Source organism: Brienomyrus brachyistius, chromosome 14 (assembly GCF_023856365.1).
Source record: "Brienomyrus brachyistius isolate T26 chromosome 14, BBRACH_0.4, whole genome shotgun sequence".
Taxonomy (NCBI): domain Eukaryota; kingdom Metazoa; phylum Chordata; class Actinopteri; order Osteoglossiformes; family Mormyridae; genus Brienomyrus; species Brienomyrus brachyistius.
Genome location: NC_064546.1, coordinates 24,423,140 through 24,436,198, shown reverse-complemented (window position 1 = coordinate 24,436,198; position 13,059 = coordinate 24,423,140). Strand labels below are relative to the sequence as shown.

Sequence of the window (13,059 nt, the reverse complement as noted above, 5' to 3'; positions counted from 1 at the left end):
CACCGTTGTGACCCCAATGATTCCTGGAGAAAAGGTACAGACCACCTCAGCTGCACTATTCGTGTTTAATAATGGGTGCATTTTGTAAGCATGTCAGTACCTCACTGGGTGAAGTCCCCATCGCCTGTGCCATAATATCTTGCGATGTTTCCCACAATTCCTTGCCGCAGGGGAGTGTAGATCACTGATGGCACCATCCGCCTGCAAGGGGAGCTCCATTATATGCAGACTGTTCTTTTGGACACCGACCCCCCCCCCCCCCCCCCCGGGTCACCTAAAAAGCTTTCCATCATCTGCTAGCTGGATGCTTAGCCAGGTCATGGCCATGAACTGATCTCTATTGGCAACTGCTGTCATCATTCATCCTGGACCATCTCAGTGATCAACCAATTACTCATCCTTAATTAACCAGACATTGCAAATACCAAGCCAGTCTGGACTGGGTCTACATTTACATATGACATTACACAGTACCATGTATTTTTCCCCTTTATTTGATATCTGTTCATTAACAAAATGTTGAAATGGTGGGTCCAATACAAAACTGCAAAATGTACTTTAAAATCATGTTTAAAAACAAAAATGCACACGACTAACTTAATCGCCTTTGGAATCAGACGCCATCATTTAAGGTTTTGAGTCTTGGCACAAACTCAGCAGCTGAGGGATGTGTAACAAGCAATGACTTCCGAACAGTGCTGGGTCCCAGTCAAAGTAAGGGAATGTGCAGCCTGATACGCCCTCCTCGTAGGTGCAGAGACAGTTCATGGTGCGTAGTGTTAACATCCCCCCTGCCCCCAAAGCACCAGGATCAAGAAAAAACTATGTCTTGAAGCGTTTCAGCTCCTAATAAATAAACGTCAAAGCATTTTAAATGAAATTAGATTAAAATAAAAGCCTGAAGGGAAAACAGACTCTGGAATGAAAGTTTAACACAAAATTGACAAAATACATGCAATACTACTATTAGCGATGGCCAGAAGGAAACCTCATGAACCATTTGCAGTACTTTATGACCCCTCTAGATGGTGCTCTTGGCTTGCTTTGGGGAATATTTTGAGCCCTATTTTTTATGACAGCACCTTCTGGTGGAATCGAAAAATACAGCAAATGGTTCATAAAGCCACATCTTTGAGATGACTAACTAGAAGGAATTTAACTGTGGGTCTATGATGCTGTGACTCCACCCCCAATGGGTGGGACTGACAACGGAGGCAACAGGAGGGACTTCAGCTTGACGGACATTGCGGCGATCTCCGGGTCTTGGGTTTCATACATCTTCACCAGTCGGGCAAATTTAAGGACACCTAAAAATTGCAGAAATGTTTGACAAGTTATGGGTACTTCCTGGCTTGTATCTATGAGCATTTTCTTCTTTTTCTCTTTACTCTTTTACTCTTGTGGCATTTCCAGTCAGCTTTCAGTAACACTGTCTACAACCGACATGACTGACAGAATTCGGGGCTAACCGAAGCCTTGTCTGGGACCCGTCTGGTGATCCTTACCCTCGCCCTCATTGTTGAATCCATAGGCCTTGATCACCTCCTGCTGGATCTGCGTAGCCACAGGAAGAACAAGCTGCAGCATCTTGCCCATGTCATTGCAGGCACTCTCCCGGGCCTCCTCCATCCGGGCGGCGTTCTCCGGAAGAGAGAAGGCCTGGATCACCTCGCTCAGCACCACTAAAACCCAGAGGCGATGCCCAAATATCAGGTCTTGCAACGTAGGTGACCACAGGCTCCATATGCAACATCTATGAGAGTTCCACTTCATCACATAGTTAATAAAGAGGAAGAGATAACTAAAGCCCAAATATATTAAGAATTATATACTCTGGGAAGGACAAGAGGCGATACTGAAATCATGTGTGACAAGGGTCGCCCTCGCAGCCATGCCTATTACCTCTAGCCTGTTCCACAGTCAGGATGGGCTGCTGGGCAGGGGCGGACGCCATGCTGACCACCTGTGGGGTGGGAGAAGCAAAGACAATTAAAGCTACAGGAAACATTGCTGAGACATCCGTAACACCCGAAAGGTCCGCAACGGGCAGTCTACAATAAGGTTATTCCCCTCCTGAATCGTTATCTGCACTACAGTAATGAACCATCCGCTATTTGAAAAGAAACACCCGACAGGTTAGTAAGTAAATGTAGTATTGGACGCGGGAACGTACAATCCAGCCATGCATAATTGTATATTGGTATAGCTAAATTTATTACGTTAATAATGATCATGCACTTAACTAGAAATACATTAGGCAGAGTCTAACCGCTACCGCATAGCTCCAGATGCTAAACCTTAGGCGGCTAGTTAAATGAGAAAGATGGATAAAAGAGAGGATGTACCTAGATCGCACGGTGTGTATCCCTCACACAAACACACACACGTGTGCTGCCGATGTGAAAGAAAACAGCTGTACACACACACACACCCAAGCTGCAATCAGCGTCGGAAAAAACGCTTCCGCCTCCGCCGACTGTTCCGGGATCAGATCAGATCAATACTTCGTACGGCTCGACGGGGAAGCGAAGGACGGGAGACAGATCGCAGATCAGTACTTAAACGTTAAGGGTAACGGGAAGAATACTGGGATGTGTACCATAGAGAGCGTGTGGCGGTGATTTAGGAACCGTAGTACTTTTGTCTGCCATCTAGCGATGGTCATGCGTAACTATTTTTTTTTTATTGCATTTCACTTTTGCTCTGTTAAAGTGAAATTAAGCGTATGTGAAATTAAAGCTTTCGGATGAATTATGGGTACCAGTCCACCGAAAAAGTACGCCAAACGTAATTAGACAGATAGTTTTTAAGCAAAAAGAAATGGCTGCCCAGAAAACATTATGTCTTTAATAATATCTCCACTACACAGAAACACTACATTACATGTAGGTTAACTCCTCGAGCTAAATATCTTATTGGCCTCTATCTCCTAACTCTTCAGCAGTCACTCCCCACAAATTGGAGCGTATTTCCCCACGCTGGTTTCCCGGGGAGTCCTCCATGTCGTCATAGTAATAATCGTCCTCTTCCAGTTAAGTGCCACTCACCCACAATGCTGATAAACATACTGAGGTGAGAGAAGAGGAAAAGTCAGTAGAAGTCTAAATGAATTACTGCCATATATGGATTTACATGCATTGACACCTGGGCGGATGGGATGGATCGTGTTTGGCTGAATGATTGACTGTATATATCTGGCTCAGCCTATCCGGGGGGCTGCTGGTGAAATGACCTCGTCACCAAGGCTCGGTTCTGTTCACCCTGTCCGAGCACGGTGAGGCGAGCTGAGGCTGAGGTCATGGTGGGACATGCAGGAGTCGGAGAGCTGGAGACCCCGGATCTGCCGCCAGGTGGACACCGCGTACTTCTGTGGTCCCCTACGTGCCTAGGGGCACAAAATGGGGAGTCTGACCATGACAGAAGAACTCGGTTCAGAGTTTAAATGCATGTTAATGAAGACGTATTATCTCCAATTCAATACTTCTTTTAATACACAATGATTGTACACAGCTGCTCACTGTATATAACACTGCAGTACACTTTGGTCTGACTTGGATTTTTGCTGCAGTTGTGGATAGACTTAATATTTCAATAAGTAAACACACTGGATTTTACATTTAACTTGTTTATATGATATATGTTATAGGGTATTGTACATATGATGTAAGGCCGAATAAATATTTACTGCAGATTTTATATGCCTGAGTGGATAGCCCTTATTGTTTAGCGCTTTATTTCTGTATAAGACCTATAAGTCACTTACATGTGATGTGGCTTACACGAACAGTTGTCTTTATGGTGGGAAAAGAGACTTCTAAAAGGCGATCAAAGTCACAGTGATGTCATTAGACCTGGACGGAGAACACAACTTCCTTGATACACTGAAACTTTTACACTAACAGTTCTGTGTAAATAAAAAAATTGTAAAGACGTATTAACTATGTTTAGTTTGTCAATTGGTTTTGATTTTTATTAACATGAAGGGGCGTTCCGGTCCTTCTGTATTATGACCCTCGCTGCGCACTGTAGCGGTCCGTCTCTTTAAATCTTCCGTAAGAACTCTGGGGGTTAAAATAATACAAACCGCATCCGTGCGTTTTACTGGGTTATATTGATCTCCTGGGGAGAACGCTCACGTCTCCATGCTACTGAACAGGGTCGGGGTAATTAGCTTTAGTGTACGAAGATGGGGCCATGGTACTCGAAGAAGTATCTTTCATCCCGGCCTCCAGGTACAGCTTTATCAATTTCGAAGTGCTGGCTCCTCGGGAGTCACGGCTCAGCATTCAGGCGATCGGGGCGAGAGAAAGTACCGTGATAGTGTGCTGCTTCCCAAGACTGACTTTCCGATGAAACTGAACGGTCAGAAACTACTGGATCGGGAAATAGAAATACAGAAGGTAATTCGCCTCAAATGTTATCTAAAAGACTAGAAAAAGAACTGGGGGGCATCAGCTAGTGAATAATTGTGGCTCGCTATGGCGTATCTAACTGGGATTTCTAAAAAAGCGTATAGCGATGGTGTTTTGCTAGTTGTAGGAACTCCCAGTGGTCTGCGAGTTGCGACACTTATCTGCGGCACAGATACTTCAGTGGGCTTGTTGATACTTTGAGGATGAACTGATTTCAGTAAATATACGAATGTAAAATAAGACGGTACTTGTGTCCTTATAGTTGTGCGGATTCTCAGAGTTGTACGCATGGCAAAGAGATCGTAAGGCAAAAAAGGAGTTTTGTCTTCATGACGGCCCCCCTTACGCTAACGGAGACCCCCACGTGGGACACGCGCTGAATAAGGTACTCCTACACATACAGGTGTCTGCTCCTCATAAACACGCTGTGGACTGAAATCCAGCTCGACAAAGGGGAAAAAATGTGTTCCTGCTCCAGCTGAATATTTTTTTTCTGAACAAAATTTTTTCTCAAGTTTTTCCTTTGATTTTCAGATCCTTAAAGACATTCGCAATCGCTTTGAGGTCCTGCGAGGCAGGCACGTTCACTACGTGCCAGGCTGGGACTGCCATGGGCTGCCCATCGAGTTAAAGGCCCTCGGAGATCTGGCGATGGAGGGCTTGACGCCTCTCCAGATCCGGCAGAAAGGTGAGGAGATCAGAGGCCCGGAATCAGTTTCAGGTTCTCCCTGTAGGAAGAGGTGGAGAACCAAGATGAATCTGCAGGGAGGGCTGTCGGTGATTTTAGGTGTGTCTTTTGGTATCCAGCCCGGGAGTTTGCAGAGGATGCCATCTCCCGGCAGCGTGCCGCCTTCCAGCGCTGGGGCGTGATGGCTGACTGGAGCCACTGCTACTACACCTTCAGCGGGCAGTACGAGGCTCGGCAGCTGCAGGTCTTCCAAGAAATGCACAGCAAGGTCAGAGATGGAGGCATATTCTCACAGTCGCTGTTGGGCAGGGCAGGTTCAGGACTAAAACCTCTTGTCTCCTACAGGGCTTGATCTACAGGGACTACAAGCCAGTGTTCTGGTCACCCTCCTCCAGGTATACGATGCTTCAATTTAGCATTTTAATACTGGGTCTGTTAGACCCTTTCTATCCACAGCAACCTGCACTGTTTACAGTTTCATCCCAGAACCTATTTGTACAGAATAGCTTACTGAAGTACAATAGTAGCACTTTGCTACAGTACCGGTTTCCTTCTGGAGGTTTCCGCTCCCCTGCTTCTCCCTGTTTTGTACAGCAGCGTCTCTCTTTCCTATCGCTTCTCTCTTTGTCTGGAGCAGGACAGCCCTGGCGGAGGCGGAGCTCGAGTACAACGCACAGCACATGAGTCGGGCTGTTTACGCCACCTTCCCAGTGAAGACCCCGCCCCCAAAGCTGGCCTCTGCTGAGGGTGGGACCATCCTCTAGCCCCCCATGTCACGTATGGGCCGGTATATTGACCTCTGACCTGACCCACTGCCTTCCCTTGTCCATAACTCCAGAGGACTGGAGCAGTGCAGCTGCACTGGTGTGGACGACCCAGCCCTGGACCCTGCCAGCGAACCAGGCCGTCTGCTTCATGCCCAACACGCAGTGAGTCTGTGGGGGTGGAGGGGGGGTTGGGGGAGGGATAAAACACCTCATTTGTTAACAAACGCATGCATGACTCCCCCACCACTTCATACTGAGAGGAGAAAACGGTATCCGGGGGGGTTGATGACAACCATATTTCATACAGAGGGCCAACCTGTTTTGCATTGGAGGGGCACTCTGGGGACTTGTGTTCCTGTGACCCCGCCCCTGAGCATGAGGCGTGTATTTACCAGAGGTGGAGATTTCAGGTCCAGAGAGTACAAATCCAGACCAAGATTTTGTTTCAGCCAACCAGCTGAAGTCCTCTGTGACTATGACTCTTTATACTTAACTGGTTGGTTGAAACAAAATCTTAGTCTGGATTTGTGCTCTCTGGACTTTAAATCTCCACCTTTAGTATTTATACACTGGAAACACACACATTTAATAATAATAATAATAATAATAATATTTCAACAACCTGTTTATAGGACAACATATCATAATATAAATCAGGAACATTCGGAAGTGAAACAAATGGTAAGTGGTGGTATTGCTATTTCTATTCTAGATACTGTCTGGTAAGGAGAGCGGACAGCTCACAGCTCCTCCTGGTGGCCACCGAATGCATTAGCAGACTGACAGCCTCTCTTGGCGTGCAGCTGGACACAGTCAGCACCTTCACAGGTAACCCAGCACAGTGTATTTTTAAGAAATTATTCCCCCGTCAGTTTCCCAAGATGACGGTCACTTTCTCTGGCACCAGGCTCGGAACTGGAGGGTGGCGTCTGCCGACATCCCACGATGCCCGGCAAGGAGGTGCCGCTGCTCGCGGCTAATCACGTGACCATGGGCAAAGGCACGGGGCTGGTGCACACGGCTCCCGCCCACGGGATGGAGGACTTTGCCGTGGCCTCACACTTCGGTCTCCCTGTGGTGAGCTGTCTGTCTTTACATCCCTCCTCTTATACATGACGATCACGCTATTAAATGTTTCCATTTTCTACCGCAAGGAGTGTATGGTGGATGAGGAGGCCAAGTTCACAGAGTTGGCTGGTCCTGAGCTCCACGGCCAAGAGGTCCTGGGACAGGGGACAGATACGGGTGAGAGTCGGGGCGTCCGGGCCCCGCCCTTCGGCGTAACCATGGCGACTTTGCCCACATGCCCACTGTGACGCTGTGCCTTGGGGTGGCCTGTAGTGATCTCCATGCTGAGGGCCGCGGGGGCCCTGGTGAAGGAGGAGGACTGTGTGCACAGCTACCCCTACGACTGGAGGGCCAAGCGGCCTGTGATCATCCTGCCCAGCAAGCAGTGGTTCATCAACACAGCTTCCCTGAAGGACAAGGCCAAGGTCAAGCATAGGAAGAACGATGTGGCTGGGGGGCTGGGGTGGGGGGTGGTGGCTTGAATTATGCGGCATTGCATTTACCTTAGAAGTCAGAGCTGGGAATGATATCACACACCTCATTCCAGTAGAGCGACTCAAAGTCATGTGTCAGTCTGTGTACGACTGATTTAATGAGACACAAGACAGACTTAAGTGTTAATAAACAGTTTATTACCACTTTTTTCACTTTAGAACTGACTTCCCAATTCAAATGAAACGCAGCATTAGGCTACTGATACGTAACAGCTACTTTTGTTAGATCTTGTGAATGCCCCCAACCCCCCCCCCCCACCCCAGTTACCATCATTGGCCCCATTAGCATTCATATCTCCTTTACTGTTGACTCCGCCTACTGTGCTTTCCTGGCAAATGGACATAAATATTGACCAATCACAGAGAGGATGGGAGTGGTCTCCTGTCATCCTGGACACCTGGCTTCACGCCCTGCTGTGTCGAGGTCAGGAAGAGGGGGTGCCTGACAAGTTCGTGTGTGTGTGTGTGTGTGTGTGTGTGTGTGTTCGTTCGTTCGTTCGTTCAGGAAGCATTGCAGAAGGTTCGTGTGATGCCGGAGTCGGCGCGGGGCAGCCTTTCGGCCATGCTGGATCGGAGGACGTACTGGTGCATCTCCCGGCAGCGCAGCTGGGGAGTCCCCATCCCCGTTTTCTACCACAAAGAGACAGGCGAGCCGCTCATCAACAGGTACCAGACAACACTCCCCGTTGGTTTCGGCCCTATCCTAGTCCCTGATTGGCTGTCATAGCTGCTTTCTGATTGGCAGGCATACCGTATCCCACGTGGCCACGCTCTTTGCTGAGAAAGGGAGCGACTGCTGGTGGGAGCTGCCCCTGGACTCGCTGCTGCCCCCGCAGGTGTTGAAGAAGGTGAGCAAGCAGGGTATAAATCTGTGTTTCAGCCCGTGTGACCTAGGTCTGCGTTCCTCCTGTGCGTCTGATGTTTTCGTGCGTCACGTGTGATGGGGCAGGTGCGTAACCCTCATGGGTATCTGTGCCTCAGAGCAAAGCTGGCCCAGTGACAGACTACGAGCGCGGAGAAGATGTGCTGGACATCTGGTTTGACAGCGGAGTGACTTGGGCAGCAGTGCTGCCGGGTGAGTCCCCTCTGCTTTGGCTGTCGTCAAGATTCAAGATTCTTTATTCACATGAGTAGAGAATCTTGATGAGAGTCAAAGCAGACAAGCACCTGCCTTTGGTTGTGTGTCAGTCTGAGAGGCGCTCAAGCCCTGCTGCGTGTGTGTGTGTGTGTGTTTGTGTGCGAGAGAGACTTTGTGTGTGTTTGTGTGCGAGAGAGACTTTTTTGGGAGCTGGGGTTAATATCGGCTGGACAGCATGCCCCCTCATGCCTTTCTGACGTCTCTCCCTCATGCGTTTCTCAGAGTCCGACCCCCGTGCCGATGTCTACATCGAGGGAAAGGACCAGCTTGGAGGCTGGTTCCAGTCCTCCCTGCTAACCAGTGTTGCTGTGCGCAATAAGGCCCCCTACAGGTGAGACCGTGGAACTATAAAAACCAGGCACATATGTGCAGTTTTGGTGGATTTTGTGGTTACGGCGTGAGTCATCACTGGCTGTGTGTATGTGTGTCACTCTTGTGCCCTGTGTGTATGTGTGTCACTCTTGTGCCCTGTGTGTATGTGTGTCACTCTTGTGCCCTGTGTGTCAGGTCGCTGGTGGTGCATGGCTTTGCGCTGAGCGAAAAGGGGGAAAAGATGTCAAAGTCCCTGGGGAACGTGGTGGATCCTGCTGTGGTCATCAGTGGGGGGAAGGTGAGGCATCGGCAGACATAGACACTCGTGACGCCATGGAGACGTCGTAAATGTCTGCCGGACTAACATGTTTGTTTTTCTTTGCTCTACCCCCTCTACCTCTCCCAGGACCCCTCTGTCTCCCCCCCGTACGGGGCAGACGTGCTCCGTTGGTGGGTGGCCGAATCCAATGTGTTCTCTGAGGTTCTGATCGGACCTACTGCGCTCAGCTCTGCCCAGGAGAGCATCCACAAGGTCTGCTTCTCGAGCCCCCCACCCCCGATCCTTGTGTACCCACCACGGTGACCCTGATGCAGCCGTTTCCTCTGTTCGCACCCTGTGGCGAGGTTTGATGAGGGATGCTGATGCTTTGAGCCTAATCACACCTGTCCCTGTAGCTGAGGAACACGCTGCGATTCCTGCTGGGGAACCTCCAGGGCTTCGACCCCCGCACACAGGCTGTGGATCCCAGGCAGATGCACTATGTGGACCAGTACCTGCTGCATCTGCTGCGGGAGTTTGGAATGAAGGTACCCCCCCCCCCCCCCCCCCCGACCACCACACCAGACCATAAGCCCAAGCCTCTTTCTGGGAAGAACTTTAAGTGACTGAAAGGGATTTGTCCCTTTGAAGGTGTCTGACGCCTACAGCGAGTTCGACGTGAGCCGGGTGGTCAGGCTCCTCCAGGCCTTCATCTCCAGGGACCTCTCCAGCTTCTACTTCAGCATCATCAAGGACAGGTGTGCGTCTGCACATACAGCTGCCCGCGGCAGTCATTTGGGATCAGACCCGGACCGCCCCCCCCTCATGGTGCGTCTGTCTCCCCCACCCATGTCAGGCTGTACTGCAATGCAGAGGATTCGCCAGGCCGCCGGTCCTGCCAGACCGTTCTGGAGGAGATCCTAGACGGCGTGAGTCGCGCCGTAGCGCCGATTCTGCCCCACCTGGCGGAGGAGGTGTACCTGCACGCCCCGGGACACGAAGGTACGGCTGGAGCCAGCCAAGTGTGTGGCTGTCGTCTTGCACGCCATACTGTAAAACCTGTACGTGTGTGATGGGTCTGCTGGTCGCGGTGCAGAGGGCGAGACCCTATTTCGCAGCGGCTGGATAAAGAGCAGCTCCGTGTGGACGAAGCCCGGGCTGCAGGAGGCCGTGGAGGGGGCGTGCACCATCAGGGACTCCTTCCTGTCCTCCATCCCGGGCCGCAATGCTGTGGAGTATGAGCTCGCAATCGCCATCGAACCTGGATTGCTCTTCGAGCTCATGGAGGTAAGTGTCTGGGTTCTCCATTTCTGTTTATGTAGGTCACTGAGGTGTGTGTGTGTCCGTGTGTGTCCGTGTGTCCGTGTAACTGCCTGGGCCTGGTTTCTTTACAGCTTAATGCTACATGCTTAATGCTAAGTTCTGTTATGAGACAAAAGCGTCTGGCTGCAGTTAGTGCTAATAAAGTGTAAAAATGGTGTGTTTTTTGAGTTAGTCATACACACACAGTCTGTATGTATGGGAGTGTGAGGTGTGTTCTCACATAGTCAGTCACTCACACACACACACACACACACTCTTACACAAACTCTCTCTCATACACTCCCTCTCTCTCTCACACACACACACACTCTCTGTCTCTGCTCGAGGCTTGAACCAGGGACCTCCTGCATCGCAGGCACGGTTGCTCTGTGTGTTACGCCACCCTTCATCCTCTAACCTACCAACCCTTAAGGCCTCACTATACAGCTCTGCCAGTCGACGCTGACGGCAAAGGCAGAAACTGCCCTGAGTGAGGTTCGAAGCTGCGATCTGTCGATCGCAATGATGAGGGAACGGACGCTCTGCGGGTAGTGCCACCCATCCATCCCCGACCCACCGTCCCTTTTAGGCCGCACTATCAAATCTCTGCCGGCCGACGCTGACGGCAAAGGCAGAAACTGCCCTGAGTGAGGTTCGAAGCAGCGATCTGTCGATCGCAATGATGAGGGAACGGACGCTCTGCGGGTAGTGCCACCCATCCATCCCCGACCCACCGTCCCTTTTAGGCCGCACTATCAAATCTCTGCCGGCCGACGCAGACGGCAAAGGCAGAAACTGCCCTGAGTGAGGTTCGAAGCTGCGATCTGTCGATCGCAATGATGAGGGAACGGACGCTCTGCGGGTAGTGCCACCCATCCATCCCCGACCCACCGTCCCTTTTAGGCCGCACTATCAAATCTCTGCCGGCCGACGCTGACGGCAAAGGCAGAAACTGCCCTGAGTGAGGTTCGAAGCTGCGATCTGTCGATCGCAATGATGAGGGAACGGACGCTCTGCGGGTAGTGCCACCCATCCATCCCCGACCCACCGTCCCTTTTAGGCCGCACTATCAAATCTCTGCCGGCCGACGCAGACGGCAAAGGCAGAAACTGCCCTGAGTGAGGTTCGAAGCTGCGATCTGTCGATCGCAATGATGAGGGAACGGACGCTCTGCGGGTAGTGCCACCCATCCATCCCCGACCCACCGTCCCTTTTAGGCCGCACTATCAAATCTCTGCCGGCCGACGCTGACGGCAAAGGCAGAAACTGCCCTGAGTGAGGTTCGAAGCTGCGATCTGTCGATCGCAATGATGAGGGAACGGACGCTCTGCGGGTAGTGCCACCCATCCATCCCCGACCCACCGTCCCTTTTAGGCCGCACTATCAAATCTCTGCCGGCCGACGCTGACGGCAAAGGCAGAAACTGCCCTGAGTGAGGTTCGAAGCTGCGATCTGTCGATCGCAATGATGAGGGAACGGACGCTCTGCGGGTAGTGCCACCCATCCATCCCCGACCCACCGTCCCTTATAGGCCGCATTATAAGGCTCTCCTGGGCGACGCGATGCAATAACAGATACTTTCCAAAGAAAAGAAATTAAATGTTGCTAATCTGGCTCTTTATGCCCCTCTTTATGGCCGTAGTCACTGCAGGAAGAGCCTACCTCAACCTGCTCCCAGCTGACGGAGCTCATGATGGCCTCCCGCACCACCCTGCTGAGCACTCTGCCCCAGGACCTGCCCTCGGAGGCACTGACCAGCACAGGGAACTTCCTCATCAACCTGGAGGGTAAGCGGCGCGTTCATGGGAAGGCGTGCGCAGGATAGGCGGCGCGCATGAGTGTGTCGCTGTGCGAGAGCTGGGGCGTATACTGCATTCCCCACACTGCTTTGCTACTTGAATCTTGGGAGGACACCGTAGGTACCGCGAACCCATGAAGGTGGAAATGCTGTAAAAGCCATTGAGTGACCCCCCCCCCCCCCTCCAGGTGTGGGGATTCGCGAGGAGAGCGCCTACAGCGTGGCGGCAATACCCTGCCCCCTCTCACGCTGTCCACGCTGCCGCCGTCACACAGCCGGGGAACCGGAGTGCCTCTGTCCACGCTGCAAGGCTGTCCTGGGGGGTCCAAACTGAACCCCCACCCCACGCCAAATCCCACCCAAGTTAGTAAGGATTGCCACTCCCCCCCCCCCCCCTGCCCTTTGCTGCCCGACCTGCCTAATGCACGACTGCAAGGGGGAGCTACTGCAAGTATGTGTGCGATTACAGTGGTCCTCACTTAACGCTGTCCTCAGGACCGGAAGTGATGTCGTGGTCAGGTGACAGTCGATACTAAGGGACTGTCTGCTGTAGGGATTACAGGAGGGGATTCTTTGTGAGTTTATTCCATAACATTATTGTATATAATATATTGTTTGTCATTCTATGCTGCCGTCGAGAGAATCTGCACAAATTTTGGTTAATGGAAGCTGATTGGTGTCTGTATGTTTCTCTTTCCACAAGTTCAATAAATTTGTTTTGTCTCATGTGTCCCGAAGATGAGAATATCTGTGACTCAATGGGTGCAGAATGTCAGAGACATCCAACTAAATTGTGTTCCTAGTGAAACATGCCTGCTGTC

At 51.1% G+C, this 13,059-nt stretch overlaps 2 protein-coding genes across 2 annotated transcripts; one reads left to right on the top strand and one right to left on the bottom strand.

The window, feature by feature from the left end:
* Window positions 1-474: 474 nt before the first annotated feature.
* On the bottom strand, window positions 475-2,521 carry grcc10 (gene rich cluster, C10 gene). The gene is made up of 4 exons (XM_048975334.1): window positions 2,346-2,521; window positions 1,903-1,963; window positions 1,506-1,682; window positions 475-1,307 (listed from the first exon to the last, which is right to left on the bottom strand). The coding sequence occupies exons 2-4, from the start codon at window positions 1,952-1,954 to the stop codon at window positions 1,168-1,170; spliced, it is 369 nt and encodes a 122-aa protein (XP_048831291.1). The 5' UTR covers window positions 1,955-1,963; window positions 2,346-2,521; the 3' UTR covers window positions 475-1,167.
* Window positions 2,522-4,029: 1,508 nt separating this feature from the next.
* iars2 (isoleucyl-tRNA synthetase 2, mitochondrial) lies at window positions 4,030-12,975 on the top strand. Its single transcript, XM_048975324.1, has 23 exons — window positions 4,030-4,400; window positions 4,675-4,797; window positions 4,947-5,100; window positions 5,220-5,368; window positions 5,446-5,495; window positions 5,738-5,847; window positions 5,939-6,029; window positions 6,580-6,695; window positions 6,775-6,944; window positions 7,022-7,112; window positions 7,209-7,360; window positions 7,935-8,095; window positions 8,175-8,277; window positions 8,411-8,504; window positions 8,790-8,898; window positions 9,075-9,177; window positions 9,286-9,411; window positions 9,555-9,686; window positions 9,790-9,896; window positions 9,995-10,140; window positions 10,235-10,425; window positions 12,083-12,227; window positions 12,427-12,975. The coding sequence occupies exons 1-23, from the start codon at window positions 4,143-4,145 to the stop codon at window positions 12,570-12,572; spliced, it is 3,027 nt and encodes a 1,008-aa protein (XP_048831281.1). The 5' UTR covers window positions 4,030-4,142; the 3' UTR covers window positions 12,573-12,975.
* Window positions 12,976-13,059: the final 84 nt, after the last annotated feature.

Coding starts and splice junctions, on each gene's coding strand:
- grcc10 (XM_048975334.1), bottom strand. CDS start 1,954: ATGGCGTCCGCCCCTGCCCAGCAGCCCATCCTGACTGTGGAACAGGCT. Junction 1,683..1,902: donor GACTGTGGAACAGGCTAGAG/GTAATAGGCATG, acceptor TCTGGGTTTTAG/TGGTGCTGAGCGAGGTGATC. Junction 1,308..1,505: donor ATTCAACAATGAGGGCGAGG/GTAAGGATCACC, acceptor TGCAATTTTTAG/GTGTCCTTAAATTTGCCCGA.
- iars2 (XM_048975324.1), top strand. CDS start 4,143: ATGCTACTGAACAGGGTCGGGGTAATTAGCTTTAGTGTACGAAGATGG. Junction 7,361..7,934: donor CCCTGAAGGACAAGGCCAAG/GTCAAGCATAGG, acceptor TCGTTCGTTCAG/GAAGCATTGCAGAAGGTTCG. Junction 9,687..9,789: donor TGCGGGAGTTTGGAATGAAG/GTACCCCCCCCC, acceptor GTCCCTTTGAAG/GTGTCTGACGCCTACAGCGA.